The sequence below is a fragment of the Agelaius tricolor genome, unplaced genomic scaffold, assembly GCF_023055355.1.
Source record: "Agelaius tricolor isolate 1412-34295 unplaced genomic scaffold, bAgeTri1.0.p SCAF_33, whole genome shotgun sequence".
Classification (NCBI taxonomy): domain Eukaryota; kingdom Metazoa; phylum Chordata; class Aves; order Passeriformes; family Icteridae; genus Agelaius; species Agelaius tricolor.
In genome coordinates this window covers 5194278-5207832 of record NW_027269293.1, presented here as the reverse complement: position 1 = coordinate 5207832, position 13555 = coordinate 5194278, and the positions used below count along the sequence as shown (strand labels likewise).

At 51.8% G+C, this 13555-nt stretch overlaps 1 protein-coding gene across 6 annotated transcripts in view; it reads left to right on the top strand.

Moving 5' to 3' along the window:
* The first annotated feature begins 57 nt into the window (after positions 1-57).
* The window catches only part of PIP5K1C (phosphatidylinositol-4-phosphate 5-kinase type 1 gamma), a 52872-nt gene continuing 39374 nt past the window's right edge, over positions 58-13555 (top strand). For 4 of the 6 annotated variants that reach the window (XM_071451925.1, XM_071451923.1, XM_071451928.1 and 1 more), the window contains exon 1: positions 59-501. In XM_071451925.1, coding sequence (XP_071308026.1) covers positions 402-501 — 100 coding nt within the window. In that variant the 5' untranslated portion in view covers positions 59-401. Of the gene's footprint in view, positions 502-13555 lie in introns of all 6 variants that reach the window. The other 2 variants (XM_071451927.1, XM_071451926.1) reach the window with 2 other exon arrangements.

The window sequence follows — 13555 nt, the reverse complement described above, 5'->3', positions numbered from 1 at the left end:
CCCCCGTGGAGCCCCGCCCCGGTGCCATGGTGACCGCAGGCCCCGCCCTCCGACCCTGTGGTGTTTCCCCCTCCACCGGAGGTATCGCGGCTGCCGCACCGTGAGGGATCGGCGGGAGTTGCTGTGGCCTCTCTTGTCCCTCCCCGCCCCTGTCGAATCCCACAGCCCGCCGGTTATCGCGACAGCCCTCCGCCGCATCGCAATTAACTCCGGCGGAAAAGCCCTGCTGTGCTTCCGGCACTGTTCGGGGCGTGTCTGGCCGCGGCGCCACCCGCGTTCTATGGTCCGCGGCGCTCCCAGGGTCCCCCGCGCCGCGGCCGGTACCCGGGAGGAGAGCGGCGGCGGGCGCTGGCCTGTCCGGGGCCTGTCTTGCCCCGGGGCTGCGCCTGCCCGCGGCCGCCATGGAGCTGGAGGTGCCTGAGGAGGCGGAGGGCTCGGCCGCGGCGAGTGCCGGTGCCATCACTCCGGAGGCCGGCGTAGGGGGACCGGACGCGTCAGGAGGTAACGCGCCGCGAGCACCGGGGGCCGTCCCTGGCTGTCCCCCATCCGGCCGGGCCCCGGCGTGTCCCCGTGTCCCGCCGGCCCGCAGTGGTTCAGCCGAGCCGTAACCCCGGCCGGTCCCCCCCGCGGGGCGCTCGGAGTGGTTCGGTCCAGCCCGCCCCCCCTACCCGGAGTGAGCCCCCCCCTCCCCCCCCCGACACCGCGTGGTCCCGTCCAACTGCTGCTTCCCTTCCCCCCTTCTCCCCCGGCCCCGGGTTGGTTCCGCCCCGGCAGGGACACCGGGGGACACCGGCATGGGGCTCCCCCGTCTCTGTCCTCGGCAGTCTCGGGGCTGCGAGGGGCAGCGGCGACGCCCGGACTACCGCGCGAGGCACAGGCCGCCCACCTCGGGCACTACTCCCGGAACCGGCCCCGGCTGGGCCTGGAAGGCCGTGTTGGGGCCGTCCTGTCCCCTCCCCTCTCGGGGGTCGCTCCCCGGAGATCACAGGGTCGGGGGGGCAGGCAGGCCCTGGCAGCGGGGGCGGGGGGCTTTGTCGCCGGCCGGGTCCCTCCCGCCGGAGGGGGCCCGTTTGTCAGGGCTCAGCCCGGCAGCGGCATTAGCAGAAGGTTTGGGGTTCCTGAGTGGCAGGATGGATCCATGGGGCTGCGCCTGTGCACCTGCCCCCGCCTCCACCGCTGCCTAATTATTTCTAGTTCATTAACAGCCTCAGGATTGCTGGCTGAGCCGTGCTCGTGATGTTCAGCCCTGCTGCTGCCGGGCTGACACGTTCCTGCGCAGGCCCGACGCGGAGCTCCAGGCACCTGCCGGAGTCCGGGCTGCTCAGAGGGCTTGGCTGTGTGATGACAGCGATCTCCGTGTCGTCAGGCCTTTAAATGAGCATCATTAGATCTTCTGAGAAGCAGCTAATTACAGTGGAAACCGTGCTCGTTTCGCAGATGCCATCTGCCCTGCTGGGGCTGTGGGTGTAGTGTGTAACTTTGGGTAAGGTGCTGAGGTCTGGGCTGGGGGAAGCTGCCCCAGCCGTTCTGTTGTGGTTCCTCGGTGCTGCAAAGAAATGCAGGGGCTGGCAGCCTGCAGCCTGCCTTCCCGAGGCTGCTTGCTGTGCTCCCACACACCCTTGGACACATTTTTGGGAGTGTTCTCCAGCACGGGCAGGGGTGGCAGATGATGCCAAAGGAGTGAGAGAGAACCTTCTTGCTGCTCACTCACAGAACAGTTTGGTCTGGAAGGGACCTTAAAGCCCATCTTGTTCCATCCTTCTGCATGGGGAGGGAGACACCAATGAACAATTAAAACACAGTTTGTCCTTCTGATTTCGCTGTCATATATCTGGTTTATCGAGAGGATAGGGGGTTGTTGCTCAGGACTAGGCAAAGTGTTTATGGAGACTGTTGCTCGGGAAGGGTTTAAGCAGGGAGAGTGTATTTATCTTCTCCCATGAGCAAGTAAATCTGAATTTATGAACCTGTGGGCTGTCTTACCTCTACGGTGATAGTAAAAAAGATGAAATGGAGCCAGTAATCTCACCAATGCTTTGATTTCTCAAGTCAAGTTGCTTACTCCTCACTTGGGTAGCGTCCAAATTGTGTCACTTGGCCTCAGCTGCTCCTGCAGCTGGAGCTCCCGGGGGGCTGGGGACAATGTGCACAACAGCGAAGGAGTTTTTGCTGGAGAAGAGAAACCCTGGGGGATGGAGGTGGCCTTTGGTGGGCTGTGGGAGGGCATGGCTGCACCCACACAGGGTAGGCTGTGCTGTGGGTCTGGGCTTGTCACTGTGCTCCATGGTCTAAACTGGGTGGCAGATCCCCATAGCACTGGTGCCTGTGCTGCTGTGTGGAGGTGTTGAAGTGCCCATGGCCCACCTACACGGGTGCTTTGTGCTGCTCCCCTTGTGCTCACTGCTCTGCATGTGCTGTTGACGAAGGGTCACCAGCATGGCTGAAACCTGGCAGGAGAGGAGGCATCTGGGTGCTGTGCTCTGCCTGAACAACATGGCAGGGTTAATCCAGACTGGGTCAGGCCAGCAAACACCTTCCCCAAACCCCCAGTAATTACAGAAAAATTACAGTTAGTCTGGTACAGGAGTAAAACTGCCTGGAGAAGGGCTGGAAGTCAGGGAGGCCTTGGCAGTAGGTTGACTTAAGGTACAGAGTATTCTGAAGGGAACTTTTGGAAATGTCATGCTTTGAGGGAGAAAACCTCACTTATTGCCAGCAGCTCATTCATGAAGATACAGGCCCAATTCGTTCATTCCTGAGACCTTGGCTTCAAAGTTTTTAAAAGTTTTGTGACCAGCTAGTTGAAAGGGAGTTTTAAAATCTAATGGATGCAGATGCTTGCTGTGCCTTCTCCCTGAATCTGTACCCTCATGCCCTGGGGAGGGACTCCAGGGAGTAAAAGAGGCTGCTCCAGGGTTCTGATGAGCTGTGGGCAAGAGCAGAGGTGGTGTGGGGAGGTATGGTGCTGTGGGGTGACAGCTGAGTACTAGGCTCGTTTAGGCTGGGGTGCCCTGATCCCAGGGATGGTTGGGTAAGCAAAGGGTGCGTCACCATTCCTCTAGCCAGGTGCAGTCTGGAGACACAGGGTCTGGAAACCTTTTATTGAAGGGTGGTTGGGTTATGGGAGAGCTGTTACTGCAAAAGAACTGGCACCATCCAAGTGTTGGACAGCAGAACTGGCCTCCAAAGTGGGAATTCTCAGTGGGGAAGTAGAGTTGACTTGAAGTTGGATTTATTTCCATTGGTCAGGTCTCCTGTTGCACTGGCTTCAGTCTGCCCATCACTTCTGGTCCAGAGCTGGAGCAGAAGCCTCCAATGTGTTCTTCTAGGTTGGATTCTAATGCTGTAGGGAACTGAAATGATTTAACAAGGATTCACAGTTGTGTTGGACAACTGTCTTGCTGTACCTCAGGCTGAAGGAGCACAGTGAAGATGCCAGCCCCTGCCAGGGGAGAGCCAGGTGTGCTGTGTGCTGGTGGCACCTGTGTGGCTGTCTCCAAAGCACTGCAGAGCGTTGATTGCAACAGCCCAGGAACAGGATTGCAGCTCTTCCCTCTTAGCAGTGATAACTTTGAAGTGACTTTTGAAGGGTTGCTGGAAGCAATTTTTTCAGTGAGCAGATTAGAGATAAGAGAAGAATTCCACCCTGTGGGGCATAAGCAGTTCAATTCATACCAACTCGATGGAGAGGGGAAATTGAAGAGAGCTTATCAGCTTGAGGAAAAATCAAATGTAAACATCATCCCCAGCATGATTATGGTTCACAGCTTAGTTGGATGTCACATGCCTCTGTGGCGTGAAATGGTGCTGGCGAGGATGATTACAGAGGGAGTCAGCCAGGCAGGAACAGGCAGAAAAACACCCTGTGCCTTGAACTCTTAAAGACCCTGCAGTCACTTCACAGTCAATAAGTCACAGCTCAGCTGCAGGGAAGGAGGAAGGCAATGAAAATAGAATTCAGGCTGCTCTGGCAAATTAATTGTTCTTTAAGATATGAATCGGCTGGAAGCACGTAGGGAAGCTGGGATGGTGGAGCCTGGGAGCTGGGAAGGGCAGTGTGCACAGCAGGCAGATGTGGGCACTGCCCTAAGGATGCTGAGCCTGCCTGTATCGGTGTCAGGGCAGGCTGCAGAATGAGTTTCTGAGAACACACAGGATGGGGAATGATTATTCTCATTTTCATTAACCAGCACTTGGCATTGACCTGTATGTAACAGCCCATTCCACCACTGCTGGGCAGAGCTGCCACTGCCCCGTCCCACTCGGGGGGCACATGGGCCTCTCTGGAAGGGCTCCTCAGGGAGTGACCTGAGTGGATTCAGTATGAACAGTATATATAATTTGGGAACTATTATTGAAGTGATTCACTGACATGACCATTATGGGCTCTCGCCAGATGCACAATCATAAGAAATATGGTGTTCCCATATAAGGTGGTTATAGCCTGAAAGGCAGCAGCAGGAATTCCAGCACTCTCTTCCTTCATGGACACATCTTTCAGTTAGCACCAGTTGACTCCAGAAATAGTCCTGCCATGGCTGTGTGATACTCTGATAAAGACTTGAGAGCTCTTCTCATCACTTGCTGCTTCAGCTTTGTCAGTGTTTGATTATTCCCATCCATCCCCTTGGGCTGCCAAGCTTATTCCCATGTACCATAATTAATCTCTAGAAGCCTGGCAGGTTCCTCACTCCTGACATGGATGCAGAACCATGTGGTTGCTGGGACCTGCTGGTATGAGATCTGTTCATGCGCATGTGGGAGCTGCAGGTGCTATGTGGGGTCACTAACTTGTGACTCAAAAAGCAGAAATCACTGCACCTTTTGCACTGCACTGGGGAATGTCAGAAGCAGAGTGGGAGAGGGAAATATTTGCTAATCCCAGTGCAAGGAGGGTTGCCTTTGTTTAGGTGGAATTGAACGCTCAATGCTCCCATCCACAGCATGGGGAAGGAGCTGCTGGCCATGTCACTGGCATGAGATCCTCCCTCTGGAATCCTGGCTGCAGGAAAGTGGGAGCCAAAGCAGGTCCTGCCTTCCCCAGATGGTCTGATCCCATGGATACACTCTCACAGATCTCCCCTGGATCCCAGGGAAGACAGTGGGAGCAGCAGGTACTGGAGTAGGCTGCCAGTTTTGGGACACGCTCTGGTTTAACACAGAGGCCTTGGAACCTCCTTTTCCCCAAGATGTTTATGTTGAGAGAGAAGTGACTCAGAATGTTTGAATCACAGAATGAAAGAATAGTTTGGGTGGGAAGGGACCATCTCATTCCAACTCTCTACTGTGGGCAGGGACACCTTCCAGTAGACCAGGGTGCTCCAAGCTCCATCCAGATTGGCCTTGAAGCTCATAAATAGCAGCAGAACAGCAGGTGGCAAGGTGGGGTATTTCCTTTCCCATTAAGTCTTTCCAAGTCTCTAACCAAGATCTCTGATAGTCCCCTTTGATTTGTTTAATAACCCAGTGACAGTGTTACTATCCTTCACCCATCTCCCAGGCCTACACGCTGGGTCAGCTCATGAATGTGCCCAACAACATAATTTTTTAGTTACATCAAACTGATTGTCTGATCATGTCTGTGGGACCAGGCAGAAGCGTTGTGCAGGTGTTTGGTGTGGATTCCCTGTAAGTACTTACTGATAGATAGATAGATAGATAGATAGATAGACAGACAGACAGACAGATGCACCTCTGTGGTATTTCACCATTTCTAAATCCATGGTGAGTGCAAGAACTCAAAGGAGAAAAGTACTGTTGTGTTCTGTAAGTCTTTGGCAAAGCAGAATTCCTGGCCAAGCATGGTCTGGATGTTTGCTGCTGGCTGAGGGTGCCTGTGCAGCTGCTTGTGTTTCCCTGAGTGCTGGGATGAGGACACACACCATGCTGAGCCCCTGCTGCTGCTGTTCTGCCACGGGAATGCACTCACAGGCAGGGAAACACATGAGCACAGCACAGAGGAAATCAAGGCACTGCCTGGGACCCAAAGACTGTTCAATGCTGAAATGAAACAAAAGCACAAGAAGGAAGAGGATCAAGTAAAAGACCAAACTTGTGGCCTCTGTGAAGTGGGCTTGGTCTTGATCCCCAGCAGTGCAAACCTCAGCAGAGCCCAGTGTTGCTTACCTGCCTCCAGGGGAGCATGTGCCAAATGGAAAGCAGCTGCTGGCCATCCCAGGCTCTCCCCCTCTGGGGAGAACTGGCAGACTGAGTCTGTGGACAGGAACCTGGCTTCTCCAAGAGCCCTGTAAAAGCCAGTGATCGTACAGTGATGTTGGGGCTTTTCCTTCTTAGGTAGGTCTTTGAAATACTCACTTCCTAAGCAGCCTGGCACTTGTTTGCTTGACCTTTTCAGTGATGCCAACAGCTGGGTTAACCTCCAGACTTTCTGGAAAGCATTTTTTTGTAATTAAAAAGCTAAAAGTGATTAGAGCAGCTTTTCTGTTACTTTGTCTCCTCACCCACATATTTAGCAGAAAATGCTGTCAACCCCAAATTAAGTGTCATGATCTTCCATGGTGTGTTCTTGTGGCTTCCCCAGCTTACATGTGGGTTTTGGCACTGGCTTGTGGTGAATTACCAGGCTGAGTCAGAGGACATGCTGTGGTGGGGAGGAAATCTGAAGCTGGCAATGTGCTGGGTTGTCCCAGTGTTCCCAGCCCTGCCCATGCCACTGGTCACCATTTACCATGACTTATTTTTATCTCACAGCTCTGGGGAGAGGCTGCGAGTCCCTTTGCCTCTCTTTCAGCTTTCTTTGAAAGCTGCAAGCTTTCAGCTGTGGCAAGCATACTGCTCTTTTCTAATTCTATTGAAAAAACCACAAATGTGTACAGCTAAGGAGTTGGTGTGTGATTTGAAGGTTTCTCTTCAATATTTACTGTAACACAGAAGCAGGCTGGAATAATCCACATGTGTAGAAGAGCTGTGTTCTTTTATAGCATGGAGCTGGCATATTCTTTACAGCTGCACCTCTGGCAGATGCCTATGAGAAGTGCTGTCCCTCTGGATAAGTGCTCGACTTTGCATCTGGAGTTACAGGAAACAAACTTTGCTATGTCCAACCACTGCCTGTGCAGTTTGCATTCATGCTTTGCAGACTCATCAAGTCAGCCCAGTCCTCATCTCCTTTGTAATCAGCAGAACCTGCATGTTCTCTTTGCAGAAATTGCTACTAGAGAGGGTGGGGAAGACTTCCTGGGAGAAAAGAGAAGTTGTAACCAGCTGTTTGCCTTCATCATTGAAGACCTGCCTGTTGCATGAGGAGTGTTTGAAAGGCTAGGGTCCACATTCCAGGAGCACAACTGTAGCTGCTCCTGCCGCCCAGGGACTCCTTGATCCAGGAAAGGGAACCAGGTCATGGCCTGGGGTTTGTCACAAGACCAGCCCAGGCACATCCACGTCCATCACTGAAAGGGCCTGGAGATTAGCTGAACATGGGAACAGCACAGGCAGCAGCTCATGTCTTTGTTCTGGGTGAAACAGCTCAGTCTCCTGAACTGGGAGGAATTAATGGATTACAAGACAAGGGCAGCTTTGCCTTTTTTGTGGTCATTCAAACACAGCAGCGCTGCTGGGACAGTGCCACTGGTGCCGTGGCTGCTGGGGAGCTCAGTCAGACTGGTCAGACTCCACTGAGCTCCAGCGCTGCTTTTCTCTTTACTGCATAATGTTCACCTCTGCTTTTCACTTTACTGCATAATGTTCACCTCTCCCAGGCATGCTGGGGAATGAGGCTTGATTCAGCTTCTGCCCTGTGCTCTGCTGCTGCTGTTAAAGCTTTCCTGCTTCTGCTCTCCTGTGGGAGCTCTTGCATGGGTCTTGGTGGCTCCTGCAAAATGAGTTTTCCTGCTCTGAGGGCCTGTTTAGGCACAGCAGCTATAAACTCTTCAGTTAAAGTCAGTAATGCTTTTTCGGACAAAGCTCTGTCAAACTGCTGACTCTTCACATTCAAGTTGTCTGTGTTCCTGTATCGTGGCAGACACCTCCTAATTTCTTTTCCAGAAGATCTGGTAGCGCTTTGACCTCAGCCATCTCCGGAAGAAAATGCAGCTCACCAGAGGAAGGGAGTGCTGGGCTGGGAGCCAGTCAGGTCTCTACTCCTTCACTGAATTTAGTAAATCAGAGTAATTCCCCAGCTGTTTCATGGGGTTTTTTTCTATAGGAGAAGTGTTCTGCTGCCTTTGGGGCCGGGGACCTGAGCTCACAGTCATTTAGCAGGGCTGGTGTTAGAAGCATGTCCTTAGTGTGACCCAAACTTTGGGCACATCAGGATGCTGCCCTTCAAAATGGGTGTCTTGGATGTGTCAGACTGTGCTGGTGACCATGTTGTGCTTCTGCAAGAGTAGAATTAGTCAAGACTGTTTTGCCTGCTCATTTTTGGCCTGACAAGATGTTGTTTAAATTGCTCGTTAGACTTTTATTTCCCTTGGCATTTGCTGTTCTCAGTTGCTATTTTATTTTCTGTCACCCCAAGTAAGTGAAGGTCTGGATTTCCAGTGGCTGAGACAACCACTGGGGCTGGTGAAGTGCAACCTGATGGAGTTGAGGACATGTGTCGTGTCCATTGAAAGAGCACTGTTTGTGAAGTCAGTCTCTTGGGAATTCAAGCTTGATGCCCAAACTTGCTTTCTGCCTCCCTGGTTAAGGTTGGGTTCACCTCACCTGGGCAGAGGGGTCTTGCCAAACCTATGTGGGACAGGAAGGCCAGGGAGGAATGAAGTAGGTAGAATAAAAGCAATTCTCCTGTATATTTAAAGCAGTAGTAATTTAGGTCACCTTAATCTGCTCTCCCTCCTCCCCTTCCTGCGGGATGGGAGAATATCCCAGCCACGTGTGCTGCAGGGTGATGATGAGGGGGGACCACCTTTGTCTTGCTGCTGTCGAGCTGTGGAGCATCCTGTGGCCTTGGAAGGCTCCTCTACCTGTTTATTACCTACCAAAATAATCAAATATAGCTCTCCAGCAGTACAGCAAAACAGTGTTGTTTCTGTGCATGAGATGAATAACTTCAAGGTGATTTAATTCAATTATTTCAATTATTTTTTGGGGTGGAATTCCTGATTTGTGGATGGAACTGTGATTCTGGTTTAAGGACAAGCATCCTCCTGAGCTCTAGGAATTTACCTAGTTTTTCACCAGCTATAGTTGGGCAGCAGTACAGTCACAGCATTGCTTCAGGTGCTGTTCAGTGCTGGTCCTGTCAGCCCTCCAGTGATGGAGTTGGCTCAGAATGGCTGTGTATGGATTTTTATCTCATTCAAGGCTGAGCTCAGGTAATTCAGGCCACTTGGCACCAATTTGAGCAACTTGAATGGAGCAATTTGGGTTGGTGCATGGATACAACTCACAAAGGGTTCAGAGCACTTGAGTATTTTTATGTAATTGGCAAGTTTGGAGAAGTTTCATGAAGTCCTTTCAAAGCTCAAGACTCATCTTCTAAATCCTGTGAGGCTCTCAGAAGACCACAGTGCCGGAAACCAGAGTCATAGAATCTCCTGGGTTGGAAGGGACCCATGAGGATCATTGAGTCCAGGTCATGGCCCTGCATAGGAGAACCCCAAGAATCCCACTGAGTGCCTGAGAGCATTGTCCAAGCACTTGGGAACTCTGGCAGAGTTCAGGCTCAGCCACCAGCAGTGCTGTGTCCTGCTTTGTCCAACACACTTGATAAAATTTTGGCAGTCACAACAGCTGAGGTGGGACATGGCTGGTTTCTGCCCTTGGAAGCCTGCTTGGTTTTGTTACCACTTTTTCCACAGTGGATCCCACAGAGGGGACAGCCCAGCTTAAGTCAGTTACCTCTGGTGTCTATTGATTTTACTTGAGGTCCTGAAAAACTGAGGGATTTAAGAAAAAGCTTCAGGCTTGGCATAAGGCCTAGAAACACACGTGTGCATAGTACAAAGTAAAGTGAAGGTGATGAGCTGGAGCCTGCCATGGCCTCTGGCTGGGTCCTTAGGATGTGCAGCTCTCATCCCAGTACAGGGCTGCGAACTGGAGCTCACCCTGGCTTTGTGACACTGATGGCATTTTCCATGGGGGGAAATGGGGGGAGAGGGAAGAGTTCTCTGCAAGGCAAAAGTGACTTTGTTAAAAGTCTGCTGCTCTAAAATACCAGGGAAGATCTGCCCATCTTTCTGCTGCCTTGTCGTGTTTGGCACATTCTGTGACCTGGGCCAAGACACAAGGAAATATTGCCAAAGCCTCTGCTTTGAGCAGGATGCAGGAGCTGAGGACAAAGATGTTGCAGTCGTTTTTCTTCCTGCAGTTTCTCTGCACATCTGATGGACCAGATTTTGTGGATTTTTCAGTATAAAATTGTCCATTATTGCATTTTTCAAGGGGAGGGAACTGGCTAAAATCCTCCTCTGGCTGAGTGCTCCTTCCCTGAATGTGCTGATGGCACTTCAGCAGTCACAGTCACTCCACTTGGATGCTGATGTGGAACTTGGTTGTCTCTGTGCGTTCTTGATTCCGCAGTTTCTGTCAGTGTAGCTGGTTCTGCATCCCTGTGCCAGGATGAAGGGGTGGTGTGCTCAGTCCCACATGCAGCCCAGAGGGCAGATGTAATACCTGAAACCGTTTGTCTTCTTTTTAAATGTCACTTTTAACTGGCTGTCATCTGCAAAGTGACAGTTTTCCTCCTCTCTGTACGTGTTGGGTGCCACTCTCTCCATCTGGCTGGCTGTGTTGACGGGGGCAGTGTACAAAATGCAGAGCATTTGCTGGCAGAAATGCAAACTGTAGAGATGTAAAATAGTCCCTGACTTCAAAGCTGGAATAGAGAGAGCAGAAAATGAAGTCTCAAAGCTGTGCTTGTCACTGTTAATGACATGCTCAGTTACAGACACTTGCTGAGGTGGAATTCAGAAACAAGGCCTTGGGTTTCACTCTTGCCTAACAGGTGGGGATTATTTGGGAGTTGAAATAGCACATGTTATGGGGTGATTTTTGTGGTTGGTGAGGACTGTTTGTTCAGTGATTAGAGCTGAAATCTGGAAGATTAACAATTGCCTTTGCTTAATGGAATGTTTTTTCCCCCTGTAATTCTGATTTACATTAAAAGACAATGAAGTTTTTCAGGAGGTGGATATTGTGTTGCATTTTGTAGCTTTTCACAGAATCCTGGAATATCCTGAGCTGAAAGGGACCCACAGGGATCATTGATCCCAGCCCCTGTCCCTGCCCAGCCACCCCAACACCCCCACCCTGAGCAGCCCTGGGAGCTCCTGGAGCTGGGGCAGCCTTGGCACCATTCCCTGGGGAGCCTGGGCAGTGCCCAGCAGCCTCGGGGGGAAGAACCTTGCCCTGAGCTCCATGCCAAGGCCTGGCCCAGCTCCAGCCCTTGCTGGGCTCCTGTCCCTGTCCCAGAGCAGAGCTCAGCCCCTGCCCCTGTGCCTGCCCTGGGCAGGAGCTGCAGCCCCCAGGAGCCTCCCCTCAGTCTCCTGGGCTCCAGCTGAACCAGCCAAGTGCCCTCAGCTGCTCCTCAGCCCTTCCCCAGCTCCGTGTCCCTCCTTTGGCCACTCTCCAACAGCTTTGGCTCCTTCTGATCTTGTGGTGCCCAAAGTGCCCCCAGAACTCAAGGTGAGGCTGCAGCCTCATACTGATTGATATACATATGGATTTTTTTAATTCCAAGATACTTCTTCTCAACCCCGCATCTCTTCAGGCTTAAATTAATTTTGATGGTAGAGAACTGCTGACAGTTCTTTCTCCTCTGTAGTCTCAGAGGGTTGGATGTTTGTTTTCATTTCAGTATTGGGCAGGAGTCACTGGTGGATTAACTATCTGGGACACTCTTTTGAGTAAGTGGCTTCTGGACTGATAATGCCAGAAAATGCTTATTAAAGAAAATGAGAAACGTGGCAATTTGGGAGGAACTTGATTTAATATGTGCAGGCTCTGGTTTTGCATGGATGGGATGGCAATGCACTTCCACAGGGGATGAGATTTAAGGTTTATAACAATCTCAGAGACATACTGTGGCTCCCTGAACTCCCAGATTTTAAAACACAAAGATTGGATTTATTTTTAATCTTTTCTGAGCTGAAAACTGGGAGTGAAAGGAGGCTAGAAGTGCCCAGCATGAAGAGCAAACTGTGACCCAGAGAAACAAGGTGGGTTTTTACAGCAGCTGAAGAAATTAAATTTAAATGCCGAGTTTTGCTGTGAAGTGGGTTAAAAACTTAATCTGTAAGGGTGAGGTGGGGTGAAAAATGACTTAATTCAAGGCCTGTGGGAGGGAGGGATGTGTCTGAATGGCAGCTGCTCATCTAAAGGAAAAAGGAGTGTGTTGCAGGCAGAAGTAGCAAGTGCTGCCAGTACTTCATGTTTTCTATTAGAGCTCCTGCTTTTGACTTGACAGGAAAGCAGTCTCCAAACCTCCTTTGCCTTATGACTCGCCTTTATGTGCAGGCAAAACCAATGCACCCATTTTGGTGAAGAGGAAGCCAAGACTGAAGCCCATCCAAAACCGTAGATCTTGGTCAGGCCCATCCTTGAAAGGGGCTGTGGTAGCTGCAGGATGGTTCTGTTTCATCACAGCTGCCTTCTCCTGTTCCCACGGGCACCTTCCCCCTGCTGCTCTGAGCCTCCAGCTGCCCTCCTGCCCTGCTGTGGGAAAGGAGCTCAGACCTGCTTTGGGAAAGCAGCTCAACCTGGGCCTTGGTGGGACAGAGCTGGGGGCTGAAGCCATCTGGTTTGGAAGGAGGCTACTGGATTGGGAGCCAGGAAATGTAGACCTTAAGCCATCAGACTGCCCATGTCAGCCTGCAGAATCCTTTATTCCCCACTGAGAGCTGCTGTGTAAGTGTTGGCCAGTGACACCCCACACCTCTCTCTGTTCCTGCCTGTCCACAACCACCACCATCAACCAGACAGCTGGTGGCTGGGAGGAGAAGCCTGAGCACACAGCTGGGTTGTCCTCCTGGAGATGCTTTTCAGAGAGAATATTTGATGTCAGTGTGCCTGGCTGTGGCTTGTGTTTATCTCCAAACAGAGGAGCAGATTGTGCTGTTCCCCCTCTCTTTTGCAGGTCAGTGGTAGTGTGTGTTTGTTTGATCCAAACTTGTAGGGTTCTGGTTCAGGGGAGCAAATTTATTTCTTGTTTTATTGAAATCTTAGCAAACAGTGTTAAAGAATTCATGAGGTTCTTCTGTAGTTCAGAAATGCTAAGCTGAAGTTCACTCCATGCTGCTGGCTTGAGTTGTGTGGCCAGCAGGACCAGAGCAGTGACTGCCCCCCTGTGCTGGGCACTGCTGAGGCCCTGCTCGAATCCTGGGGTCACTTTTGGGCCCCTCACAACAAGAAGGACATTGAGAGGCTGGAGTATGTCCAGAGAAGGGAACAGAGCTGGGGAAGGGGCTGGAGCACCAGGAGCAACTGGGGGAGCTGGAGGGGCTCAGCCTGGAGAAAAGGAGGCTCAGGAGGAACCTTGTGGCTCTGCACAACTTCCTGACAGGAGGGGCCAGGCTCTGCTCCCAGGGAACAACAGGGACAGGAGGAGAGGAAACGGCCTAGGGGTGGTTCAGGTTGGACACTGGGAAAATTTCCT